Consider the following 11,424-nt stretch of genomic DNA (forward strand, 5'->3'; position numbering starts at 1 on the left):
TTCCCTGGTTCACCTCCGGACTGCCGTCAGATTTTCCCGTGTAGATTTGCATCTTCCATGCGTACGATGTGACGACGTCGCAGGCGACCCAAATCTTTATCCCATATTTTGCAGGTTTTCTGGGCACGTATTGGCGGAATCTACAGCGGCCTCTGAACGGGACGAGCTGCTCATCTACACAGACATCCCGGCCCGGGTTGAATAGAAGGGGGAGGCGATGCACCCACTTCTCCCAGATGGTCCGAAAGGCAGCCAGCCTGTCGTGCTTAAGATGACGCGCAGGTCGTGTCAGCCTGTCGTCGAACCGCAGGTTTGAGCTTATGAGGCTGAATGTATGGTGGGACATGGTGGCCCGGAAGATGGCCCGTCCGGTGTGGCCATCCCACAGGCTGCGGGTCGACTCGTTGCGTGACCTGTACACACCGGCCAGAATCAGCAGCCCGATGTACGCCTGCATGTCAGTGGCATCTATGTCTTTCCAATCTGTGACGGAGCGTCTCCCCTGCAGGTTTGTCATATCCAGAAGAAGCTGGATGATCTTTTCTGTCATGAAGAGATCGAAGCAGGACTTCACGTTGCTGATACGGGTGGTGGCGTACCGTGTGGGTCCCGGGATCACACCGGTGGCTGGAACGTAGCGCAGCGTCTCGCCGTGAGTGGGAGACCAGACAATTTGCCCATTCTTTGATTTCCATTCATCAGAAGGACCCGCCGTCTCCTCCGTGTCCTCCCCACTCTCAGCGGAGTCATCGGAGGAATCCGACTCAACCGGAGGAATCAGCTTCCAGACTTCATCATCCGTGTTATCGTCCTCAGTTTCGGAGGCTTGCTCATCCTCATCCGACACAGGCCGCTCGCTGTCGGCAGGCTGCGCGATTCTCTCCAAAGCTTCTTGCGCTAAATGTCTCTTCATCTTGCCAGGTATGAAATGACCAGCCCCCCAAGCTGCATATGGAGTGGGTCTGACTCTGCGTCGTGTTGTGTAGAAGGCAAGGACACACTTCCTGGGACTGTCTCTGAGCAATTTATTTGCCAACCAGCGGCAACAGCAACTGTAGTTGTGAAGAAACAAAACATTCACAGGGTTTCTCTCACATAAATGCTCTCAGCGCTTTCCCGGTAAAAGTCCCGAAACAAAGAGAATATGCACAGTAGCATTACAAAAAAAAAAAGAATAAACAAAATGCAAATTATATAAATAAATTAATCTAACATACTGTATTTTCTATCAGAAAATTTTAAAAAAAACATGCATAAACCCACGTACCTGTAGTTGTGAAGAAACAAAACATTCACAGGGTTTCTCTCGCATAAATGCTCTCAGCCCTGTGTAACATCACAGTAAAGTCACTAAATGCCCCATGCCAGCAAACAGGCTCAACAGTACACTCTAGCTGACAAACTACACGGCAGCCCTGAAACACACACAGGCCTCCACACACTTCTCCCCTAATTAGCAGATTTACGCATGAAAAGAAATAAAATTGCAACTCTAAAACATAACAATGTTAATACACTGACTTTACATATGTTTTTAAGTAACTTAACTTCACATTTACAACAAAAACAGCGACAGTGCAGAGAGCAGAGAGACTGCGTACCTTCCCGGTAAAAGTCCCGAAACAAAGAGTTAAGTAAAGCCACCGGAAAGTAAAGCCAACGGAAGTGCGGCGAGCGCAGTTCGTAAAATAAAATGCTCGCTATACTTCCGGCGATAACCCCCAATATTTCCCTTTATGGAAAGGTGTCTAACCTTACCATGAAACCCAATATACTTATTTACACCATTTCATAAGGACATACTGACGACATATCAACAACACTTAAGGAACAATCATACATATCACACCAGAAAGTGTTGCTATGAAGACGGAAGTCGGCCGGAATACGGTCCAGCCGTATAGCGGTCGAGTAGGCCCAATCGGAAGGTTCCTAGCTGAGTGAAATGACCCGGAAGTACCTAAGTGGCAGCCATGATAAGAGCTGGTCGAATTCTCTAAATCTAAATCTAATTCTAATTCTCTAATTCTTTAAATCAAGGAGGTTCTATATCTCTAAATGCTAAGGAAAGGTGCTTCAATGAGAGATAATGTAGTCCCACAATCCCTTGCGGCAGCAACATTTAAAGCGACGCACCATTCGGCCGTTCACGAAAACAAACGATCATGACCGCCAAGGGCCGCAGATCATCAAGCAAGTTACCGTTGCTTATTAAACATTTTCCATCTTATGCCATAACTTGCTAATATGCTTATATGTTTTGAACTGTCAACAATATGTTAAACCCATAGAGGCGAACTATGAACGTTACGCTGCTGTTGTAAAAAGATCAAAGTGAAGTTAAAGCAACCTATGCTCAGTTTGCATTAATTATTTCTTCATTCTGAGCGTTGTTGAATTGCCAGCCTTTAGGAATATCATTAATTAATTTTACTTCAGTCACAGATGCTGAAACCCTTGCCTTAATAAAGCTATTATATGCATAGGCTTATAATCAGATCATAATCAGCATATTAAAGCAATATTCCACTTAGTTTCAACATGGACTTATTTATTTGAAAAGCAGAATATAATCTCCTCACCAAGATCAGATGCAGCCGGACCAGTTTGTAGCGTTCAGATTTTGACTTCCCATTCATTTGAATGGAAAGTGACATTGAACACGTTGGTGAACAGATTCAACAACAGATCTGCTGCTGTGATTTCCAGCTGACTGTTGGTCCCACGCTTCAGAACAGAATTTCACCAAACAGCATTTTTATTGATAGAAGAGAACACAGCGGAGGGATACCATTTAGGAGAGATAGTTCCTGTTGGGGAGACCGGATCTACTTTTATTTGACTCATTTTAGTGTAAAGCAAGAATAGAAATGCAAAATGAGGACGGACCAGTTGCTGCTTTATTGTCTTCCAGCAGGATCTGTTGTTGAATCTGTTCACCAACGTGTTCAATGTCAGTTTTCAGGAGATTTTGGTGGCTCATTCAAACTCTACAAACTGGTCCAGCTGCATCTGGTCTTGGTGAGTAGTTTATATTCTGCTTTTCAAATAAATAACCCCCATGTTAAAACTAAGTGGAATATTGCTTTAAGATCCTCTGAATCACCTACAAGGCCTGGACCGGCCTGGAACCCGGTTCTATCTGTGAGCCGCTGACTCTTTATCGGCCCGTGACTTCACTTAGGTCCTCAGGTGGAGGTCTGCCGGTCGTCTCCAATTCTAGATTCCAAACTAAGGGAGAACGTGTCTCGGCAGTTTTGGCCCCAACTCTCTGGAATCGTCTCCCTCTGCCGATCAGATCAGAGTCTGTTGTCTCCTTTAAGCAGCTGCTGAAAACCCACTTCTACAGGCCGGCCTTCCTGACGAGGGGCTGGACGGGTCTCTGCTCTTTATTTGGTTAGGACTTGTGTGTATGGAGGAGTTTATGTGTGTATTGTATAGGTTTAACCTTTTCATCATCATGGGGTTTGAAATGCTTCATGGTTTTTACTGTTTTTACTTTCTATATGTATGGTTGTGTTGTTTTAAGATGCTTTTGTCTTCTCTTCAATCTTTTCTGTCTTTCATGTCTTTTCTGTCTTTCATCCTCTTGTTGGGAAGCGCTTTGTAAACTGTGAGTTTTAAAAAGTGTCTATTTAAGTGAAGCTTTACTGACTGACTTACTCCTGCTCCATCTTTCATATGATCTCCTCTTTCTCTCTATCTCTAGGAGGAAGAATAGCAGCATTAAAAAGCTAATCATGTTGTTGAGGAAGTGGTTTTGTTTCCACACAGTAAGACTGAAACAGAAACCACATCAGCTCGTTTACAGCCTGAACCCGACCCTTCCCGCCTCATCGCTGCTCAGCATTCACCAACATTATGATACACGAATGTTGACTTCATAAACACACAGTCTGAAATGTAACAACAGATTGGCAATTCACAAAGGGATTATTATTATTATTTCAGTCCCATTTATTTCTGTTTGAGTTCATCTTACAGCAACATTTCAGCTGCTGACACTGTACAGCAAGCAGCAAACCTGACAAACATTATATAAAGTCAATGAACTGAAGCAAAACACACTTCATTACACTGAATAATGGAATTACCACTGAATTACTGACAAGGTCTTCATGAAAAAAAACTGATATTTCTCAGAGAAATTACAACCATCATGCTCAGTGTTCTTAAAATGACAAAATGTACAATTTCATGTCTTTATTTATATGGCACTTTTTTAAAAATGCTTACAAAGCGCTTCACAAAAATAAAATAAGAATAAAACGTTCCTGACAGAATGCAGATGTTAAGAAAAAAGAGAAGCAATAGTAGACAATAATAAACAATATATCTACTGCTGAGCAAAGCAATACGATATTATAGAGCAAAGCATTCATTGTTCAAATAAATGTTCAGAATATTATCATAGACAAAAAATTACAAATGCTGTAACTGATACTAACTTAAATATTTTGTAAAGTTTCTCTGAAAACAGATTAAAAAGATAAAAGGCAGCAGAAGAAACTATCTAGATGAAAGAAAGAAACTATATCAATGAAAATTTATATCTGAAAGTACAATGCTGCCTTCATAAAATCCTTTAATGATCTTAACACATCAAACATGTTCATTACATTTGTTTTAATAATAATGTCAAATTCACAATTTGGCTAAATAAGACAAACATAATCTGAATTTGTTATGATTGCTGCTCAGATTGTTCTGGTGAACTCAATTATGAGACAGATTGGATTATTTTTTAAACAAATTTATTAAAACTGTTTCTTTTTATTAATTAATACCAAATAAAACAACACAAATACACAATCATGAATCTGGAATAAAAAACTCAATTTTTTCCTCTATTGAAACAATTTGAAACAGGAACAACAAGATGAGAGAAACATTTGTACGGATGAAAAGCTGGACAGAAAGCAGAGGAACATGGCAGTCAGTCAGCATGTGTGTTGGTGGAGCCTCCCTTGTTTGTATGGATCATGAGGAGAGAGAGTCCACAGCAGTACACCATGCTCTTCACTATCATCACTGTGTAAACCAGAGAGAGCAGCTTCACCCTGCACTGGGACTGGAAGGAGACTGGAGACAAGACAAACAGCACAAGTCAACCATTCCTCTCTGTTTGCTCATTCATCCAACTATGGAAATGTTTTGCATTTAGTCTTCAGGAAAGCCGTTTAGATTCTGATCATCACACACTGTAAATCCCCCAAACTGTACAAATGATTTGTTGTGAATTTGCAAAGGCAGCAGGTGATCTTACAGTCAGTTTGTGCTGGTATCAGGGCTTCCACCGCGCCTCCTTGGTGCTTCACGGAGCAGACGTATGGATACGCCGCCGCCTTTTCCCGATCGATAAGCAGGATGGCGGCGGGGCGGCCCGGCTCTCCGAGCTCCACCGTCTCTCCCTCGGTAGTCCCGGTCTCCTCTCTCCTCCAGGAGAACCGGACCAGAGGAGGAAACATGGATGTGGCCAGACACAGCAGGGAGCTCTTCCCCTTCAGGTCCGCTCTGGACGCTGGGTACACGCTCACTTTGGGCTTCACGACTCGCTCAGCTGAGGTTTGACAAGACAGTCACACATTCATCTAGTCAACAGCAGTTTACAGCCAGAGATAAAACACCACATCACATCATGAAGCATACAACACACATTTACCATCAGATACCATACAACACACATTTACCATCAGATACCATACAACACACATTTACCATCAGATACCATACAACACACATTTACCATCAGATACCATACAACACACATTTACCATCAGATACCATACAACACACATTTACCATCAGATAATATATCAAATATATTTCCCATCATATAAAGAGGAACACATTGGAAATAAGTTTTGGAAACTTTATGTGTTTTCCTGGATGATTTTAATTAATGCATGACTGATGGCTGTGCATTTTTTTTTTATTATCAAATAAACAAATACATATAAATAATATATAAAATACATATGGTAAATATATTTTATATAGGCCTATTATATGATGGTAAATATATTTTAATATAGAACATCTATATAAAATAGATTTAACATCATCGACCATCAAAATATATTTACCATTATATACTATATAAAATATATGAACCATCATTGAATAATTACAATTATTTATGATATTTTGTATATTCCTTTAGCAGTTTTAAAGCTGAATTAAAAATCTGGCTTAAAGCTAAACAAACATGCAACCACTGATTTGTAGACTGTAACTGACTTCATTTTTAAAGCACATGCACTCTGCACTGGTTTTTACATTTTGTATACTTCAATGTCTATTATGTGTTAATGTTGTGTGTTTGTATTTGCTGCAGATTGTATATATGTATGTTTTGAATTGTAACCTGCCAAGGGACTGCAGATGAAAATGAGCTCTAAGCTAAATCTGGTACAATACATCAAATGGTAACATTGATGTTTAACATTGTACATGGTCCCTTACAAATAAATGAGATAGATCAAATAATAAATAAAATATCTGTAACCTACAGATTAAGAGGATGTTATTATGGGCTGTATGAATATGAAGCAATAGAAATCCTTTTCCTCCATCATGATAATTCAGTCACATACATTGAATATCAGCCTGTGATAATATAGAATGGAATTAGAGAATCAGTGCTGAGTTTCTCAAATCACTTGGCAGATTTTTAAGATGTTCGGCTGCACAAGAAAATGATGAAGCAACACAAACGTCCTTCACATACTAATTTAGTTTTTAATGTATGAATGGCTGCATATTGAATTCTCAACCAGTGATGAAAGACTAACATGTAAAGCCTAAAGCAGCAGAAAACAAACTAAAGACACATTTTCACTGCAGGAAAAAGGAACATTTTGTCTTACCTGTCACATACAGTCTGGTGCCAGAACCAAAGATCCCGTACAAGTAGCCTCCCACAGTGAAATATCCTGTAACATAAACTGTCTGTGTTGTTCCATCTGTCAGCTGAGGTGAACATGTCCAAATTATTGATCAAGTCTCATATTTGGGCTTCATGATGTTTCTCTAATGTTCATATCAACATGACTGTCAAATCTTCATTTCTGGTCCTTTATTTGAGCCACTGAGGCAGAAAGAGGCGGGATCCTAGATTCCTCCTAGATTTAAAATGAGTGCAACAGAGGAGACGTGTTGTCTATCAGTTTAGATTAGATTAGATTAGATTCTTTAATGACCACACAGCCAGGCTGGTGGAATTTGTTTTCAATACATTAAGCAAGGTTCCAACATAAAAACATAAGCACATCAGTACACATACAATCAGTACAATACACAGTACAGGACCCACATCACAGTACAGTAAACATAACATATATTGCCCAAGTTTCATGGCCATAGTAATAGATCACTGAATATGAAACAAAACAGCATAGACACAGCGTAGACATAATGGAATTTGTCAGAGGGAGTTCAGAGTTCGTATGGCCGTTGGAAAGAAGCTTTTTTTTAAAACGGGTTGTTTTGGTGAGCAGAGAACTGTAGCGCCTCCCAGAGGGCAACAGCAGGAAAACATGGTGTGCTGGGTGAGTGGGGTCAGAAATAAATTTTCTTGCCCTTTTCACTGTCTGTTTGTGATGAAGTGATTCGATTGATGGGAGGGGGATGCCAATGATTTTGGATGATTTGTTGACAATGCACTGTAATTTATTCCGGGAGTGAGTGTCCAAACTGCTGTACCAGACTGTTATGGATGAAGTGAGGATGCTTTCTGTGATGGCTGAATAGAAATGGAGCAGGAGATGTTTCCTCACTCTGAATTTCTTGAGCTGACGGAGAAAGAATAGTCTTTGCTGGGCTTTTTTGAAGATGTGGTCTGTGTTGATCTTCCATTTAAAGTTATTGCTTATGTGAGTGCCAAGAAATTTGAATGAGTCAGTGATGGATATGGGTTCGCCAGAGATGAGTACAGGGGTTTCGGAGCGTGACTTGCATCTGAAGTCGATAATGAGTTCTTGAGTTTTTGATGAGTTGAGTAGAAGATTATTGTCTGTGCACCTGTAAACCTGGAAGTTAAAGAAGCAGGTTTGTGGCTGAGAGGTCGCTGGTTCAAATCCCAAGACTCCTTGTTCAAATGTGTCCAAGGAAAGTAAGGAGTAACGCTCTCCCCTCCTTTAATCCTGTTGAGGTTCCCTTGAGCAAGGCGCTGAACCCCCTGCTCAAGAGTGAAGCTGTGAAACTGTAGGAATGACAAATAAAGTTTCAAAAGCAGTTTCAATCGGCTGCAGAAGAGCAACTTCCAGTGAGTTAAAGTCTAATTTAGTAAATGTTTCCAGTCCAATAATGTAGTTAGGTAAGATGGTATTTTACCAATAAGGGCTTTGTAGATAAATAAATACCAGTGATTATCTCGTCTAATCGACACAGAAGACCAGCCAACCTTTTGGTAGAGGATACAGTGATGGGTGTCATATGGATCACCAGTGATAAAACGTAGAGCGGATTGATTCACTGAATCCAGAGGCTTAAGTGTGGAAGCAGCTGCGTGCCTATAAATGACATCCCCATAGTCCAAGACTGACATGAATACTGCTTCAACAATCCTTTTCCTGCTAAACATAGGAAAGCTGGTTCTATTTCTGTATAGGAAGCCGATTTTTTGCCGTAATTTACTAACTAGGTTGTCTATGTGGTATTTAAAAGTAAACTTCTCATCTAACCAAATGCCCAGATATTTGTATTCAGTAACTTTCTCAATGTTAGATCCATTTACAGTGGAAATCTGCAGGTTGTTGTACTCAGTATTCCTGGCTCTAGAGAACACCATAAATTTTGTTTTATGTACATTCAATACCAATTTAAGATCGATAAGTGCACGTTGCAGGACATTAAAAGAGAGTTGTAGCTTCTCGGTGGCTAATTGTACAGAGTCAGCGAAGCAATATAAGATAGTGTCATCCGCATAAAGATGGAAATGAAAGATGTTTAAGGCTGAAACAATATCATTAATATAAATACTGAATAGTACTGGACCTAATATTGAACCTTGGGGAACCCCTTTCGTTATATGAAGATATTCTGAGACAACATTCCCCACCTTTATGCACTGGTATCTATCAGCTAGATCATTTTGAAACCATCCAAGTGCAGATGAGTCAAAACCTATGGATTGCAGTTTTTGCAAAAGTAGAGAATGGTCGACAGTGTCGAAAGTTTTTGACAGGTCTACAAAAAGAGCAGCACAATGTTGTTTCCAGTCCAATGCAGACACAAAGTCATTTACAATCAAGGAGGTGGCAGTTATTGTACTATGATTTGCCCTAAAACCGGACTGACAGGGGCTCAAGACTGAGTATTGCAAAAGAAATCTTTTCAGTTGATCATTTACTAGAGAGTTTTGCTAGACAGGGCAATTTAGAAATAGGGCGGTAATTATTAGGGTCACTTTTTTCACCGCCTTTATATTATGGGACAACATGGGCAGTCTTCCAAGTTTGAGGAATAATACCAGAAACAATAGTAAGATTAAAAATGTGTGATATTTCCTCTGAAAGCAAAGAGGCACAGAGTTTCAAGAAGAAGGGGTCTAGCCCATCTTCCCCAGTAGAACTCTTGGTATCAATTGCTTGCCGTGCATCAGCAATCATCCTGGGAGTAAAGAGATGGAGAGGAAAATGTGGAGGGTGTCTTATGGGTTCTATGGGGTCAATATCAACAAGAGGGGGTGCTAGGTTATCACCCAACGATGTGCCCCCCAGATTAATGACATCAAAAAGGTGGCCAGCCTCAGCAAAATGTCTATTGGCATTTCTCTCTCTCTCTCTCTCTCTCTCTCTCTCTCTCTCTCTGTCTCTCTCTCTCTCTTTCATTAGAAACAACACAAAAGTCTAAACAATATATAAAAAATTACATGTAGAAATTAGGAATAGTTGTCTTTTTCTCTTTTCTCTCGTTTTCTCTTTCTCTTTTACATACTACCTGTTTTAGAGTAAGTCTGTCTGTCTGTCTGTCTGTCTGTTTGTCTGTCTGTCTGTCTGTCTGTCTGTCTGTCTGTCTGTCTGTCTGTCTGTCTTACATCTAATCATCAGATCAAATGTATAAATCAACCCCAGCAGTAAAGACCCTGGCAGGTTGATCATTAAATCTATCTGTGGTTTTGTGGTACAGATGTGACGGTGTTACAGAGTATTTCCACTGTGTATTTCTGTCAAATGTATTTTAGTCTGAATCAGATTTCCTGGCAGTAATTTCTGACTTGATAACATTGTTGTTTGAAGTCAAAGCTCTTCTTCAAAGTTTAAAAATGGATATAATATTGGGGGGGTTACACTGTCCAAAGCTCAATGTGTACGCTTCTTTAGATGTGTACACATTGGAGGAAGCTGGAGAACTGAGGACTTGTACCTCAGTTTATTCAACACCCAGGATATTGGTTCTTTATCGGCAGATGGGTTTGAAGAACTCACGGTGGCAACGACACAATGTAAAGAAAAGCTTCAGAGCTCAGAGACATTTCTGTGTCTTCAGCAGTGTCCTCTAAGAACCAGATGACAACTGAGATGGGAGGTGAAATATCTGAACCTGGGCTGTGGTTTCCTGCTCTCAGATCAATGTCTCTTCCTCTGAGAAACAGAGTCGCCATCTGTTCATTTCTTGGTTAACGCTGCAGAGTTTTTGTACAGGGTGGAGGTATCACTTCTCACTGTGGGAACCTGACTTCCAACAGGAGCAGTAGTAGGTGGCTGAATGGAGGAGTTTTACTTTATTGATCCGCAACTCACAGCCTTTCCCCTTTCTTTCAACTGAGAAATCAGCTATTTGAGGATGGTTGTAATCTGAATTAACGTCACCATCGCTAATATCAATACGAATAATCACTGTGAATGTTTCTGTCTCTTTCTTCTGGTACCAGTATACATAATCCAAGTAACACTGGTCAGTGTCTTTACAGCTGAAGGAAACCTTCTCATTAACTTTGCTGGTCAATGATAACTGGTCCTGAAGCAGCTCTGCTGCCATGGCAACCGCTGCTGTAGAGAAACGGACACATAAATGAAGGTTACTGTCACAGAGTTTGTTAAATGTTGAGTTTGTTGGATCCTGATTGGTTGGAAACACTCACCTAAACACAGAGAGCACAGAGCAACACTTGGGAGGAAAAGCATTTTCTCCAGTGACGTTTCCTCTGTTGAACCTGGTAGAAGTGCGGCTCCGGTTCAGCTGAGGCCAGATAAGGACGGCTTGTGAGATCACATGAGGGCCGCGTGGTTTCTAACAGGTCCTCAAACCTCCCATCGCTCCCTGCGGTGGACAGATAAGGCCGCCGGTTGTGATCGACAGCTCAGTTGAACCTATGGTGTAGTTTTCCATTGTGTCAGAGGTTTTAAAGGGGAGAGGAGGCGGACCAGAGGAGCAACAGGCAGCACACAGTTACCATCCAGATGGACGACTGGATCCTGG

General features: G+C 40.8%; 1 protein-coding gene across 1 annotated transcript; it reads right to left on the minus strand.

Annotated features, from left to right (window-relative positions):
• Positions 1–5,180: 5,180 nt before the first annotated feature.
• Positions 5,181–11,129, minus strand: LOC144542171 (immunoglobulin lambda-1 light chain-like). Its single transcript, XM_078287909.1, has 4 exons — positions 11,099–11,129; positions 10,677–11,006; positions 6,870–6,917; positions 5,181–5,560 (listed from the first exon to the last, which is right to left on the minus strand). The coding sequence occupies exons 1-4, from the start codon at positions 11,127–11,129 to the stop codon at positions 5,181–5,183; spliced, it is 789 nt and encodes a 262-aa protein (XP_078144035.1).
• Between the last annotated feature and the right edge of the window lie 295 nt (positions 11,130–11,424).

The sequence above is a fragment of the Centroberyx gerrardi genome, chromosome 13 (assembly GCF_048128805.1).
Source record: "Centroberyx gerrardi isolate f3 chromosome 13, fCenGer3.hap1.cur.20231027, whole genome shotgun sequence".
Classification (NCBI taxonomy): domain Eukaryota; kingdom Metazoa; phylum Chordata; class Actinopteri; order Beryciformes; family Berycidae; genus Centroberyx; species Centroberyx gerrardi.